A 15,962-nucleotide genomic window follows, 5' to 3' on the forward strand; every position below is an offset into this window, starting at 1 on the left:
TTTTTTGAACACACCCCTTTCAACTAATTGCCCAATTGCACAGCCTTAAGAGCGTGCATATCATGAATGCTGGGTCTTGTTTGCTTTCTGAGAATCTACTGCACCTACTGGTAACTTGTTTGGCATGTAGCAATAAAAAATATACTAAAAACCTGGATTATTCTGGTTAGTCACATTGTACTGCTATTATTTTGAACAATACTGTATGTCCTAGAAAAAGAAAATCTCAATCTTCAAAAGCCTTACTGGCAAGTTTACTAGTTAAACTGGTTCAACTGTAACAGACATTTTAGCATCAGTTGAAAAACAAGTGCCCACAGACAGAAACAGCAAAGATATCCTTGACGTGAGAATCAGTGTCTCCATTACACAATCTGTCCATCATATAGTACTGACAACATTTTCCAACTGTAAAATGTCTGTAAAACTGACATGTCTTGGTAAAAAAAAAAAAAAAAAAGCAAATAGCTGAGTTGTTTCATTGGAGCACCATATACACCTGCACAGTCTATAGCCAAAATACTGTACCAGACTTGTATAATTCAAACTCAGTAACTGTTTCAAAAATCCACTGCTAGGCAGGCTTTCATCAAATCTTATAAATAAAACTTCTAATAACCTGAGTTTAAATGAAGGGGAAAATGAAAGAGGTCTACTCTGGTTTTTGCTACCTGTTACAAATTGCAACAGTTTTCCCCCAATATGACGATCTACTGTGAAGACCAAAATATAATGAATCACATTGATGACTGACAGAGTTCCACATTTAGAAAAGCAAAATGTTGCAGACCTGCTGTGTAGATGTGACAATGTTTGCAGCAGTACCTTTTTGCTGAGTCTGAGATGCCGAGTCTTCTTTCTTCTGCACAATCTCATCATTGATAACCTGATTCTCCTGAAATGACGCTTTATGCTGCTTCCTCTTGAGTTTACGTTCTTCCTTTGACTTTAACTTCTTGAGACTGAAAAACAGAGTTTAGATACAAAGTACATCACAAAACCTTTATAATGAACCAAAGATGATCAACTAAGTGAGAAAGGGCCTAGACCTTCATTAACTCACTGACTGTTCACCAGCATGAATTGTATTTGATTGCAGCCTCACCTTGTACATTTCTGATTCACTTTTTGCATCTTTGGAGTCTGTGGTTTGGGAATATTGGCTTCAAACTTAAAGAGAGAAAAATCAAGTGAACACCAACCCTGTCACATTCATGAGCACAGTGACTGTAAAAGCTCACGTCACCTCGAGAGACTTGTCTTACCTTACATTTCATCAGGCCTGTTGGACCAAAGATTTTGATAATACAGATCTGGCCGACACAGTCTGGAGTCAAACATGCTTCTTGGAGGAAATCCTGCAACACAAAGAACAACATATACAAGTTAAGACTGGAAGCAGAGGGAAATGGGGGGGAAAATACAAACCTATTCTGGAAATACATAGATCTTTGCCTTTTAGGAAATGGTGTTATGAAATCTCCATTTACCTTCTCATTCTTTTCAGAGAAGGCTGATGTCTTGAGGGCCTTCCAGCAGGCAATGTGGTACTCAACAGTGCACCTCTCACAGCAGCATAACTGAATGAAGCCCTAATGAAGAAGTCCAGACATTTAAACTTCATTCATGCTTTTAATATTTTAACTCCTGGATGTGTTTCACTGCTGCTATTTACCTTAAAATCTGGATCAGTGAAGTAGATTTCAGCTTTCAAATGGCTAACACATTTCTCAAGTCGACAAATGGCATCAGGAATAGGAGGAAATTTGCACAACTCTATAGCGCTCTCCAGAATTTCCTAAAAAAAGAGAAAACAAGTCAGACAACCTGGATGTACCTAATCTATAATCTTTACTTCTAATGTAAGACAGACATATAAATCTGAGCCATAAATACAGTACAGTTTTATTTGCTGAGTGAACTGCTTGATTTATGCTTTACATTATTTGAGCTTTCATTGATACATGTTTAAATATTTATACAGTATTGTTCAAAATAATAGCAGTACAATGTGACTAACCAGAATAATCCAGGTTTTTAGTATATTTTTTATTGCTACATGGCAAACAAGTTACCAGTAGGTGCAGTAGATTCTCAGAAAGCAAACAAGACCCAGCATTCATGATATGCACGCTCTTAAGGCTGTGAAATTGGGCAATTAGTTGAAAGGGGTGTGTTCAAAAAAATAGCAGTGTCTGCCGTTGACTGTACAAACACAAAACTATGTTGTACAAACGTTTTTGTTTCTAGGATTTAGCAATCCTGTGAATCACTAAACTAATATTTAGTTGTATGACCACAGTTTGTTATAACTGCTTCACATCTGTGTGGCATGGAGTCAACCAACTTGTGGCACCTTTCAGCTGTTATTACACTTACATTACTGAATCCCAGTAGTAGATTTAATAATTTGACATTCATCAACAGCAAAGACCTGTGTCGATGTTGTTTATAATGTCCTTGTGATTACTCCTTTGCAATTAACAGTATCTATATGTATTTTCTGACAAGCCATGAACTGATCTTTGCATTATGTATATGTCACACTTTGATTAAAAGCTAAGCAGCACAGCCAATAGGGCTTTCACTTTTTCCAAAAATCTCACTGGAATGATGTTCGAAAAGACATGTAATTCATTCAAACACAACCCACATACAGTACATTTTTGGATTTGAACAGGTCATTACAGTCAGATTTTTTTTTTTTTAAACCACGTTTGAATGAATGTTCAAATTTTGAATAAACCCTAATGGCCAAAAAAAAACAAAAAAAAAAAAACAACAATATTTAAGCTCATAGATTCTTCAGTTGCAAAGGCTTTTTCACTGTGTAAAATACACAGCAACGTGCTTTTCCATAGTAAGAGATGTAGTCACACTGTGTTTTTCCACTGCACCACACAGCAAAGTAAATTTGTTTAAGCCCGATGACCTGGAGATGTGTAGGTCACACACTACAGTAGAAGCAGCCTCTTGCTTGCAGCCCTTTGCAGCTGTATGTTTGAATACTTCCTTCTTGCAGTACTTAAAACTGGTCTGCTGACCTAACAGCTCAGAATATGCCAAGATCTGGTTGTGATGATTATCACAATGTTTATTGAAAAAAAGCACCCCTGTTAACACACATTCAATATAATGCTGCTAAAACCTGAACTGCTGTCATTTACAGAACCACTGCCATTAGTAGGGTTTTTTGCATTAGTAGTTTTTATATTTTTAAATTCTTTTATTATGTGTTTTATATGCATGTGTGTATCATGTTTAGTATGTTATTTATTACTGGAGAGATCTGCTTTCTTTTTTGGGACCCGAGTACCCAATTTTGTTCCTGTCATGGAAATGCCTGGAAATGACAAAGTGCCCTTTAATCCTTGAATATCTCTGTGCCCTAACTTGATTACACACAAGCTATCAGAGACAAAACAGAACTGGCTAAATCAGCAATGATTCTGGTGTCACAAAGAAGGAGGTGAATACTATGATACAGAAAAAAAAAAATCTTAAAGGGTTCTCCTTGTGTTCTATCACTTGCATGAGACTAAACATTTGACAACTGTAAAATTGTTTTCCAGACACAAACCTATATTGACAACATACCTTGAAATAGTCTGGTTGTGTTTCTTTGACAATCTCTTTGGTTAAAGGCCATGTGAGTTTACCAGGTGTTATTTGATTCTTTACCATCTGCAGGGAATCTGAAAACTGCTCCAGAGCAACTGCAAACCTGTAACCAGGGGAGGAGTACATGTTGTACAGACTGAAGCAAAAACAAAGTGAATCTGCGACACAAACCTGTAAAGACTGGGAGCTACTGTACCTGTTCTCTTTGAGAAACACCCTGCCAATGGCATAATAAACCAGACACTGGAAGGTCCTCTCCTCAAATGATTTCATCTTCTCCAGAAGTCTTTGTGCTACTGCAAGTTCCTGTGTGACACAAAGAAACCACACATAAAACAACTGCAAAAACATTACTCAAGCATCAATATACATTTTTATGAATATTAAACGTATTATGCTTTAGGGAAGATTAGCTGATGAGCTAGAATGCAGAGAAATGGTCAAGTATTTAATGAGAGAGACCAAACAGTCATTTGATTACTAGATCTGCTGATTCAGCTCAGAAGGTGATTGGCTAACCAAGCAGCATGTCACCACATCTGGAAAAGGTAAAACTTTATAATCAGGTGATGATGTGTAAGATTAAAAAAAAACCTCAACAGCACTGTAAATCAGGGTCTGAGCTTAAATTGGCATCAAGCTGAAAGTTTGTCTTGACCAGCTGGACTTGTAAAATCAATGCTGCGGATTAGACACTAATCATTTTCCAGGGAAACCCAGTGTTTTAGATACATATTTAATCAGAATTTAAGTAAATGAAAGTATTCAGTCACACTTGATATATATTGACAGATAACCAATATAAAAGGACTATGACAAAAAAATATATTGGAACATGCCTAGCTTTTTGGTTATGCAACTATTGTTTTAATGGGTTAACTGGACCACAAGCACAACTATGATTGAGGTACATGCAGTTCTGCAAAGTCAACATAAACAGTAACCAGCTCTATCAGTGCAGTTTGTAAATGCACATAAGTTAATGATGAAACTTACAGGCGGCACCTGTATGCACATTAATATATTACAAATATGAAATCAATGCCATAAAGGTTTGGGCTACAGACAATACAAGATGTCAATCTGCAAATTTAGACGCCAAACCTCATTATCTGTTCCACAGAAACAATGTGATGCATAAATGTTTCTGCTATGCATGTGTCACACAGATATGCCATTATGTGTGCAAGAACTGAAAGTGTTTTTTTCTCAAAAGCCTTTGATAAACTGCAGTTAGTGCTTACTATGGGCAAAGGAGAATGTTCCACCGTTTAAAAAAAGTTAACTGCTGCTTATTTTTTTAAACTGATGAATTTACCTCAGGCTGGCCGATTTCTGTTAGCGCAGATACACAACCATACAGTAACAACAGTACATCCAGTGTGGAAAGTCCCAGTTCCTGAGAGCAAACAGAAAACAAATGATTACGCTTCTTAACTCTGACATGGCTCTTCACTTTATTCATAAAGTAGAATAAATTCACAGGAGCTGGGCATTTTTGCCTGACAGGAAACATGGGGAGGAAAGGGGGCCAACATATAACAAAAGGACCCTGACTAGAAATAAAACAAGAGATGTTTAAATGCATTTAAATGGTAAATGTCATCTCCACAGACTAATACTGTAGTCTAGGTGGAGCAGAGGGGACAAACGTGAATATACCTCTCCTCAAATCTGCAGCCTTATGGAGACTGATGTCACTCTAAAAGCTCAGTAAACATTTGTTGACAAACTATCACTGTCATGGAAGGTGAATAATGTTTTATTTTGCAAACCAGATCCACATAACTCCTACAATCAAAATACCTAAAGGTATTGCACATATTACATAGTTCTCTGAATCCGCTCACAATCTGTGTAGCAGCATGACATGCTACAGCTTCGGTGCTGGTTTGCATATCAGTGGTATCATTACCTTGGGTGCATTGGTTTCCAGTATGGCCAGTGCCTGGCTGAAGGCCCGCTGTGCGTTGCGACTGCGGAAATCGGCCAGAGCAGTATGGGCATCCTGCACCACAGATCTCAACTCTTTACACACACTTGCTTTATTGTGGGCCACTTTCTGGGTCTGGACAGGGTGCACATCACAGCAGATCAGTCATTTCACTCAGTGATACTGTGACTTAAAAGCTGCACACTAATTTATGCTAAAACGTTACAATACAATTAACACGGTATATCGTTAAGCTGTGGCTACATTTATCCAGTGTGCAAGAGGCTGAGCTGACACAATGACTTAACACTTTTGTGATGCTCAACAAAAAACAGCCTCAGTGAGTTTCATGCTTTCATGAGCTTCATGCTTTGTGATACAAGGAGCGTCTCCAGGGGCATGTTCTGACACACATGCACTGGAAAAGCTTTAGAAGTTACCACATCCATGACTGAAGACAGATGCAACAAAGCAGCATTTCCAAAATGAATACCTTAGATACATTTGATGAGCACAGCCTTACCTCATCTTCAAACTTGAATGTTTTGCTCACTGAATTCTTTGTTGTGGCGCTGGACTCTTCTTTTTCATTCTTCATAAAAAACTCACTGGAAGCACAAAATTTTGAATCAGCTCTACAGTCTGAAATACAACCAGAGCACACTGTGCTCCACAAATTGTTTAAAGGGACAATTCTTCTATCTGGTTGAAAAAGCCCTTGTTTGAAGCCTTCTCACATGTTAGCCCACCTCTGCTAGCCTTTATTTGACTTCAGTGGGACTTCACTGTATGATTATATCAGTATCAACATACTGGTCTAAGCTGCGGTTCACGTTGTTATTCTGTGTTTGATAATGAAGTCAACTACCGTAATTTCCAGACTATTGAGTGCACCTGAATATAAGCCGCACCCACTAAATGTAAAATGAGAAAAGTTTGTACATAGCCGCAGGTGTCCACGTTGTAATGTGAGATATTTCGACAGCCAAATCGATTGCCTTTAACTTGAATGCTGCATCATATGCATTTCGTTGTGTGTTTTCCATGATGAGGGTGTGTGCATAAAGCGAAAAAAGTAGCGGCTTATAGTCTGGAAACTACGGTAGCAGGTCAATACAGGCAGCAGAATATAAGTGAAATCAAGTGAAATAAGAGCAGACATTAGGTACTAACAGCACACATAAATATATGGTCTTCAGTTTTTCACACCTTCCTATCTCTGTGTGTGTGTTTTTACATTGCATTCTAAAACATTCCTAGGCTAGTGCAGAAAGTGCTGCTTGTAGGGATCTTAGTGGAATCACAGTACAGATCTTTAAGAAGTGACATATATATCGATAATGGCAACAGTATGTCTTACACACCTTTCTGAGGACTTAGAGTTTCTAGCTGTGCCCTCTTCCTGCGCAGTCCAACCACTTTTCCCTGGGGAGAGGATATCAGCCATGAAATTTTAAAAACTTCAGATCTGTTATGATGGCGTTCAATAAAACGACAATCACCTGAACAGTCATTAATACTTGTACTGAAGGATGAGCTGATGGACAAGACGGATCTGGCTAAATCAAGGCATTTTTTCACTCCACAGATATTAAAAATATAAATAAATTAAAACAACACACTAAGAGAAATCAAAACACCTACAGTTGCAACTAATTATTTTTATTATGAACTAGTCTGCCAATTATTTTATTGTTTGCTCTAAATAGTATCACATAACACTCAAAAATGTGCATTACGGTTTCCCAAAAGGTGACATCTTCAAATGTCTTGCATTGTCAGATCAACGATCTAAAACCCAAAGCTTCAATTCACAATAACACAAAGAATTCTCCACTTAGAAGCTGGAACCAAAAAAAGGCAGTGCTCCGTTAAGCTATGAAGTTGGCCATATATTCTTAATGCAGAGATGCATCAGCAAACATTCACTATAATAAAATTGACTGTCACTTCCCTAATCAAAACCTATAGAGATCTTAATGATGTTGATAAAGTATTTCTCACTGGTTAATTGAGTGTAAAATTCTCCTCATTGCCTCATTTTTCATTCATCTTAAATTTAACTTACTCAAAATTACATGCAAATAACAAAAACAAAAGCATTTCACTGACCAGCCTGTAATTCAACATAACTTTTCATAGGACTGAATTTTAACAACTTTAGAGACTTTGACATTTGCGATGTCAATATGAATCAATCTTGTTCTGTCCGAGTTACATTGTCTGGTTTTATACAAAAAAAGAGATCAAAAAGAAAATGTATAAGCAGGTATTAAACTCACCTTTTTGTTTGTCCTTTTTAACCTCTGTGACCTGCCAACACACAAGTTACAGTAATTATTAACTGTGAACTACATCAAAACTGTTCACCTTTCAGTGTTGTGTCTAACATTGCTTGTGTCCATTGTACCACTGTTCAAGACTGTATGCAACATGAACAGCATTACTAACTGTGCTCTGTGGAGATTTGCTCTTTACTGCACCAGCTGTAAAGCTAACAGTTTTTGCAGACTGTTGTCGTGACTCTGCTGAATCTGCTCTGCTTGCACTGCCAGGTCTACATAAAAAACATAATGCACCATCAATAACTTTATCAGCACTTATTAATTGTATTTGTATAATGTGTATATGGCAGCACACACATACCTTTTGTTCTTACTCTTTGGAGGCACAGCTGAAAGCAGAGCACATATATATGAATTTCAGGTTTGAGAGACAGAAAACTATGAAGGATGATTTCACCCAGATTAGTAATAAACATCTTAGGTTTTTCTCAACAACAGGCAACAATCAGATCTCAAGCCCCTTTTAGACATGGTGCCCGTACATTTGCAGGCTACATGTAGCCGTGTAGCAATTGCTGTTTTAGTGTTCCAACACAGAGCTGCTGTGCACAAAGACAGAGAAAGAGAAAGAAAGGAAAGTCAGACGCAGTGGTCGAGCAAGCTAGAGAGTGAATGAAAAGATGCAGCAGCGTTAGCAAGAACACATTCTGAGGCACTGCTGTGCATGTCCTTAGTGGCAATTTGACCACTTCAATTCAAACATGTAGCCAGTAAGAACATATGTGACTAGGCCTGGCCAGATAAAACCGCTGGTAACACTTTGACAGCTATGGGACTGGGGCTTTGTTCAGACATGAAGCCTAGACGTGAACTACCAGGATAATTCATGTGTAGGGATGCATGTCTGAAAGGGTTTGTAATCAGATGGGGAAAATGCTTCTTTGGCAGCAACATATCCATCCTGATCATTACATAATAAGATGATGTGGACATCCTGGGTGTAAAAAAGCTGCCTACTCATGCCAGTGAAAATCTGTCTAGTAAACACAGTGTAACGTATTGTGTGTGTGTGTGTGTGTGTGTGTGTGTGTGCACTACTTGTACAGAGTTTCAGGCACTCTTTGCCATTTCAAAAAAATAAAAAACAAATGTGATGCAAGGTGTGAACATGAATGGCATGAAAATACCTTCTGCCATTTCAGTGATGAACTTGGAGTGTTGTTGTTCCAGGTCTTTGAATCCCTCATGATCCTCCCTGCACAAAATCTGGGCTGAACAGTTGGCTTCAACAGCCATTCTGACCTCTCCCATGCTGAACAAAGCCTCACAGTAGCGGTAGTGACCCTGAAAACAAACCATGCATCAAATCGTAATTCATGATTGTTTGCTTATCTGTGATTCACATAAAGTTGATCTGGAGTGAACTGCCATTAACAGCCAGTATATTTAACACTAGGCATACAGCATATACTCGATGGTGTTTCTCAAGGAAAGTTAAATTCAGTGACACACACCTAAATCTGAAACCTGTATACCTGATGAAAAGCCCATCTGTGCTGGAAGAATTGTACTTTTTCTAATGTAATAAAATATTTTAAGTGAGCATTCAACAGTGTTACTAATCCTTGAGTCTGTACTCGACCACAGTGAATTGACGGCGCATCTATGGAGCGAAAAAAACACCTGATTCAATGTCATAACTGATGCTGCTGATTGGCTCAGCACAGTCCTAACATCTGTGAATTGATCTCATGTTCGACATCACTGCAGCTGGATTAATAAAGAGGTGAGTACCTTTGCCCAGAGTGGTTTTATCAGAGTAGCACGTTTTCCATCACCAAGCGCTTTTCTGTAAAATAAAAAATAAAAGAATACAATAAGATGCTTGATTTAAAACATTTCTTAAGCCTTGTATCTTTTAGACAAACATGATGAGGATACTGTGACCTTGACCTCTGACCACCAGTATCTAATCCACATGAACGTTTGTGCTAAATCTGAAGAAATTCCCTCAAGGTCTTAGCTTCCTTGTATTAATTTCTAAAAAGTGAAAGGTACATGAGAATAAGTGGTACTTACAGATACTTCTTACATCGGATATAGCATAGGGCTCTGTTTCCATAAATTATGTGGTTGTCAGGGCTGGAGGGAGAAGACACGTTTTCAGATAGATTTATTTTACAGACTGATTTAAATGAAGCCATGTATGCATTTATAGATACATGTGTATACATAACATTGTGCATAACTAAATATGAAGATGTTCATGTTTTTATTCTATTCTGTATTTCAATTGTTATGCATTTACTCTTTTTTAAATTCCCATAAGTAACATTATTCTTGCTCTCTATCTTGGTTGGGTGAACAATTTGTTCCTTGGGTATTTCAAAAAAAGAAATTTTAGTATAGGTCTATGTTCACTGTACCCTTTGGCTTGTCAGTATTTCCAAACAAAATTATAAAAAGTGCAGATTTACCGGTTTATCGGTTATACCTACACAATCAAATACAATCACTCCGTGTAGTGTTGAGAGGGGTTTCTAATATTCTGTGCCCTTCATGTATTAATTAAATGCAGTGTCAAAAACTCAAATGCATAAGCTTCACAAAGACAGGGATTAATTGCACGGTGATTCCATTTTATTGATTATTATAGATTTGGACCAAATAAACAGATCTTTCAAACTGGTAAAAAAAAACAAAGACATTAGAAAATTTTCAACACCCTATACAACATATTTATAACTGAAAAAAATAATAATTTTTGAGAAAAGGTCACTTCTAAAGAAAATATTACTTACTAATATTTGATGGCTTTGGTATAAAACCTCACAGCATCGTCATACTGCTGTTTCTGAAAGCTCTCATTTCCTTTCTTCTTCATTCCTTCACTTTTCTGAATGAGGAACAAGACAATTCCACATTTTATTTACACCGGCATCTGCCCTAACATTTTAGTATTAGAGTTTAGTAGTGCCACGTTTCTTTCCAAAAGTGGTCCAAAAACAGGTCATTTGTCCAAATTCAAATTTCAGCAGTGTGCGCCTCGTACTCATCCCTCTGGATGAGTACAAGGCCACATGTTGATCAGTAAACCTGGCTATTGTTGCCATTATGATGAAAGTGGAGAAAACAGATAATGGCAAAACCGTACTTAATACAGCTGAATATCGATACTGATGTCTTGACTGAATTAAATTTGTTTGATTTGATTCAATTCATGATGACAGCCTGTAGATCATGTTTGTTGTGCCTCACCTCTATGAGATACTCAGGCGGACAAGCCATCAGTGACTTCATTGTCCTCTCCAAGTTATTGCTCATGTCCTGAATATACTTAGCAACTGTGTGAAAGCAGAAGAAAGGGATTTATTTACACACAGATTTAAAAGCCTCACTGATATGAATTCACTTCTAGAAGCTACAGTGTTTGCACAAAGCAAAACCACATATTTCTGTGCTATCAGTTAGCTGAAATGCAGAGTTCATAAAAGTAAAAGTAAAATCCCCTAACAGCTGAAGCTACAAGACACAGTAACTTCTGTTAATGTCAGAGATGCAGACCAGTAGCAGACCAGTCTGTGTGAACTGTAGTGTGACTGCATCTTACACTCTGTGAAGACAAAATGTAGGACTGTGTGGCAGGTATGCATATGACCAAACTCCATGATGCGACCGCGAATATCAAGTTCTTCTGTTCGCTCCAACAAATATAACGCATCCTCAAAAGCCCCACTGGAACGCTGAAAATAGAAAAATCACACTCAGACAAAAATGTCACATACAGAACCGATCAACTACTGTAATGCAAAAATAAACCATGGAGAGGGGGAGCTGTTCCCAGACAGTCCACTGCCATGGTTGTCATGTGTTTGTGTGTGTGACAGAAAACAAAAAGCAGGGCAAGAACTGAGCGAATACATGTATTACACACAGTACTACATTGAAATCAGATTTAACCTATGTATTTTAAAACATGTGGCAATCAATGTTAATATTGTGGCAACCCGCCACAAATAAGTTAATGTATGAGAAACACTGCAATACAATATATACAATCATTCTTTTCATACTTGCCAAGTTAAACATGTTGCTTATCATGAAAATGTGCTTTGTTTGGTCCATTTTCAACTAGAACAGAGAACAAGCAGTTTAGATCAAAATCAGCAGTGAAATACCAATGTCATGATGATTAACAACACTTCAATCTACCCTCTTCTCTTCAGTGCTCAATAATATGTGTGTTTGTCTGTTTTACATTATTACAGATGACTTGTATACTGAGACTATTACACATAAAACTGCAAGTAAGCCTTAACATTGTTTATGTGAGAAAGGTGGTGCTAAAATTGATATTTGCAACCTGGATGTAGCCCCAAAAAATATCGCTGCTGAAGTGGTAGATTTAAGAGGTTCAAAGTAATTTATACAGTCGCTTCAGACATTTTACACACTGTCCTAAAACATGCCATTTTCCCCACCAATCTACCCATAAGGACAAGTGAAAACATGTTTCTAGAAATCTTTGGAAATGTATATTAAACGAAAAGATGAAATATCTCATTTACCAAAGAATTCAGACCCCTAACTCTTAGAAGCCCCTTTGGCACTATAGCTTTAAGCCTTCTTGAGTCTTAACAAGCTTTTCACACCTGAATTTGGGTAGTTTATCCCAGTCTTCATGGCAGACTGTCTCCAGCCGCGTCAGTATGGGTACAATTTTATACATTTATTTTTAAATGTACTAATCAATGAAGTGTCCAAAAAGGAAAGGGGTCTATAATTCTTTTCATACACATGCTAAATAAAATGGCAGCAACAATCTGAAATCTCTAAACTAAAATGAAGTCACTGTATCTTTTTTCTAAGAAAGTAACATTTACATCAAAGCCATAATACAATTTATTTTATATTAATGATATCTATAGGTCAAAATATGTTAGAGCCCATTTGTACAAATTTCCCCACTAATGCATTGTTTATTGGGTTTACCATCATGACAAATTCCTAGTTCCACTATAAAAATATGTATGTTGTGCTGCTGATTTAAGCCCTGTTCACACATTTACCTTCCCAAGGACATCCTCCCTCCCTGGTGTCAGGCTGTGAGTGAAAGGAGCCTTAGACCAAACCGCTACATAATCAACTTACACTTCCTTTCTCCAAGGCTCTGAGGATTGCTTCCACAGTTTCTATCTTGTGCAGCTGCTTCAGACTTAGGTCTTCATGGTCCCTAGAAGAGGACAGTTTCAATTTCTTGAACAATCTAAAAAAGTGAAGATTTCAAATGCTATCAACTGGGGGTCAAGGAAAATTTCAGATTCCAATTGCAGTTATACTTACTTGGAGCTGATTAGACCTATTTCAACAGCCCAGCAAGTGGCGGCATTGGACTCCTCACGCTGCAGGAGAATAGGAAGCCAGAAGGAACATATTTTCATCCGCTGTGTGGCCTCTTTTTTGGTATCACGAGGGATATGGCTCCACTGCTTCAAAGCCTCCTCTAAAAAACAAAAACATACAGAAAATTTTCACCCAGTTCAGAGGAATTCACACACCCAATTGTGAAAGACAGGCCAAATGTTGTGCAACAACCAGCAAGAGATGTTCCATTATTCATTTGTTCCATAGTCAACTGCTTTATTTATATTTTCCAAAAAGTAAAGAATGTAGATTAAAGGATTTCACAGCATTTGTTTATTGTTTAACATTAAAATTCAACTAATAACTGGTTACTGGATTGCAATGTGAAACCTCATCATGACTAATAAAAATAGAGAGGGTTTCTAACCAAAATCTTGATGTTGGACTCAAAACCTTAATCAAAAAATAAATAAATAACATACTGCACAATATGTGCTTAATGAACAAATCCATTTCTCCGTATTTTTGGGGAAAAAAAAAGCAGTTCACTTCAAATGCTCCTTACCTGATGGACAGAAGGTGATAAATGTATTTCTCTGTGTGGCCAAAAGGAAAGAACAGTTTGAGTGACATATAGAAAGAAGCGAGTTGGCTAAACACTCTTATTTTGATTATGTGTTATTAACTCACAAAATCCATCTGGTGTCTGAAGTCTTCGAAGGAAAAATATTCAGCATCAGAGTCTGAATCTGACATTTTGTCCAACTCTGTAACAAAGTTTTCAAATGTCACATTTGTATTTCAGCCAACATCATGCCTGTTTTTATTGCTATCAGTTACATTATTGCTGTGTGACAATGCAGCAGTTAAATGCACAATGATATGAAAATTAATATACATTAATAAAATATGTACATTTTATGGTTTTGGCTTTTTAAGTGTAAACATTTTCTGGTTTCTGTAGCCTCTGATAATAAACAGAATGTGATTTTGAACACCTGCAAACATCATCTTGGATATTGAACGCTCTGTTGTATGCACAAAGTAGGCAATAACAGCACTGACGCTCTATGGTATTGTCCATACAAAAGCAGGATTAAGAAATCCAGGATAACATATTGATCTAGTCTACCAAGAGCATCCTGGCTCAGTACATTTCATGAAGGTTAGGCCAGGTTGAGGAGGTGCTATCCTAGTATTTCAGATGAATGCACTTCACAGCTTTCTTCAACAGACCACGAGGTCGATCACAGATTCACTGATGCTGACATAGAAGCTCCATTCCATTTGCCTGTGCCAGCATGCCACTTGTTAAGTAGTGTAGTTACAATGAATGGAGACCACATCCAACCAGCACAAATAGCACACCCTGCTCGGAAGATGCGTGAGGCATACAATTCAGCATCCACTAATGTATGTAGCTATATGGGATTTTTTTTATAATTTACAGATGTATGCAGTGTATATATCTATGAGTGACAATGATCATTAGTATTCCTAAAAATGGAGCATTTACCCAAAATTCAACATGGCATGAGGACAACTTCACATTCTCTGTATGTCTCCTTGGTAATTTATGTGCCACTGCTTTTGTGTAACCGAATCACAGCTATATTCAGCCAGGATAACTGGAAAAGCCTGGCTTAATCCAATATGTGGATTTTGTGCACATAAGGGTTTCTGAAAGAAAAAAAAAGGTAGAAGAGGCCAAGTGGACCTGGGTGTGTTTCTTCCAATAGATTATTCAGTTCTTCAACTGACAATAATTGGTAGTTGCAGCCCTACATATTAGACACCAGAATGTTGTTAAGCAATCTGCAATATTATGAAGATGAATTTTACAATGCTATAAAGTTTTCATGGCATTGCAATGATTGCAAGGTAAACAGTACAAATGCTACTTCTACATAATGTGCCAAGCTTTAGGCCAACACTGCATCCTTGAGGCAGTTTTAACATCCCTGCTGTACTAACGCTGTGGTGTCAAATAAATCTAGCAGTGCTAACATCTGTCAACATAGCCAAAGAGCAGGGAGCAGCAAGCAACCATGAACACAACAAATTATTAATATGCTGAAAATGAATTGCTCTCTTCAATCCTGGGGCACCCAAAACATACATATATCATGACCCACACATCCACTGGTACAGTAGTTTGAAATACTACTGGGATTAGACTAGAGGGATTTAATGTTACACACTTAACTGGTTTAACTTCAGTAACAAATCTCGTTTGAATCGATGGAAGTTATCTGAAATGTTTCGAACGGAAAACTGAGTAAGTTTGTTTGTTTGTTTGTTTGCGTAGTACAAAACATTATCCCTGAATCCAGCAGAGCTCCGTATATTTTCCATTGCGGGTTGTTTACCTAAGTACACACGGGTGTGGTTAGTTCAGGGAAATTCGTCATGCTTTGAGTAATAAAGGCGGGACAAAGGGAGAGGTAGCTGAGATAAAGCCACTCGGCGTCGTCTTTCTATAAAACGCCACAGTTTCTGAAGTACTGACACGCACTCTGTCGAGTCAAAATCCTTGGGGGATGAGGTGGTGTTGACGCAGCTAGAGCATCGCTAGCATCGTGTTGACATTTAGTAAATTAGCTAACATTGCTTATGTGTTGTTAAATTGCTGCCAAGTTTGTTTTCAGCGCGAAATTTGTCCGCTTGAAGACTATATTAAACTGTTACGTAGATAATGTAGTAGGTTTATTGTGTCTATTTTGTTCAAGGCGGTATAGTTTAACAGCCACTAGTTAAAC

General features: G+C 37.5%; 1 protein-coding gene across 1 annotated transcript in view; it reads right to left on the reverse strand.

The window, feature by feature from the left end:
- The window catches only part of ttc3 (tetratricopeptide repeat domain 3), a 31,399-nt gene that overhangs the window by 12,656 nt on the left and 2,781 nt on the right, over window positions 1-15,962 (reverse strand). Inside the window, exons 2-26 of the mRNA XM_020598474.1 lie at window positions 13,894-13,970; window positions 13,769-13,799; window positions 13,183-13,342; window positions 12,991-13,072; window positions 11,917-11,970; window positions 11,450-11,582; window positions 11,098-11,183; window positions 10,641-10,735; window positions 9,919-9,981; window positions 9,634-9,688; window positions 9,027-9,183; window positions 8,201-8,228; window positions 8,006-8,111; window positions 7,837-7,867; window positions 6,919-6,979; window positions 6,078-6,162; window positions 5,537-5,689; window positions 4,940-5,020; window positions 3,818-3,927; window positions 3,598-3,724; window positions 1,676-1,798; window positions 1,491-1,592; window positions 1,266-1,358; window positions 1,106-1,170; window positions 826-962 (exon numbers count right to left, since the gene is read on the reverse strand). Coding sequence (XP_020454130.1) covers window positions 826-962; window positions 1,106-1,170; window positions 1,266-1,358; window positions 1,491-1,592; window positions 1,676-1,798; window positions 3,598-3,724; window positions 3,818-3,927; window positions 4,940-5,020; window positions 5,537-5,689; window positions 6,078-6,162; window positions 6,919-6,979; window positions 7,837-7,867; window positions 8,006-8,111; window positions 8,201-8,228; window positions 9,027-9,183; window positions 9,634-9,688; window positions 9,919-9,981; window positions 10,641-10,735; window positions 11,098-11,183; window positions 11,450-11,582; window positions 11,917-11,970; window positions 12,991-13,072; window positions 13,183-13,342; window positions 13,769-13,799; window positions 13,894-13,959 — 2,284 coding nt within the window. The 5' untranslated portion in view covers window positions 13,960-13,970. The remainder of the gene's footprint in view (window positions 1-825; window positions 963-1,105; window positions 1,171-1,265; window positions 1,359-1,490; window positions 1,593-1,675; window positions 1,799-3,597; window positions 3,725-3,817; window positions 3,928-4,939; window positions 5,021-5,536; window positions 5,690-6,077; window positions 6,163-6,918; window positions 6,980-7,836; window positions 7,868-8,005; window positions 8,112-8,200; window positions 8,229-9,026; window positions 9,184-9,633; window positions 9,689-9,918; window positions 9,982-10,640; window positions 10,736-11,097; window positions 11,184-11,449; window positions 11,583-11,916; window positions 11,971-12,990; window positions 13,073-13,182; window positions 13,343-13,768; window positions 13,800-13,893; window positions 13,971-15,962) is intronic.

Source organism: Monopterus albus, unplaced genomic scaffold (assembly GCF_001952655.1).
Source record: "Monopterus albus unplaced genomic scaffold, M_albus_1.0 scaffold38.1, whole genome shotgun sequence".
Classification (NCBI taxonomy): Eukaryota; Metazoa; Chordata; class Actinopteri; order Synbranchiformes; family Synbranchidae; genus Monopterus; species Monopterus albus.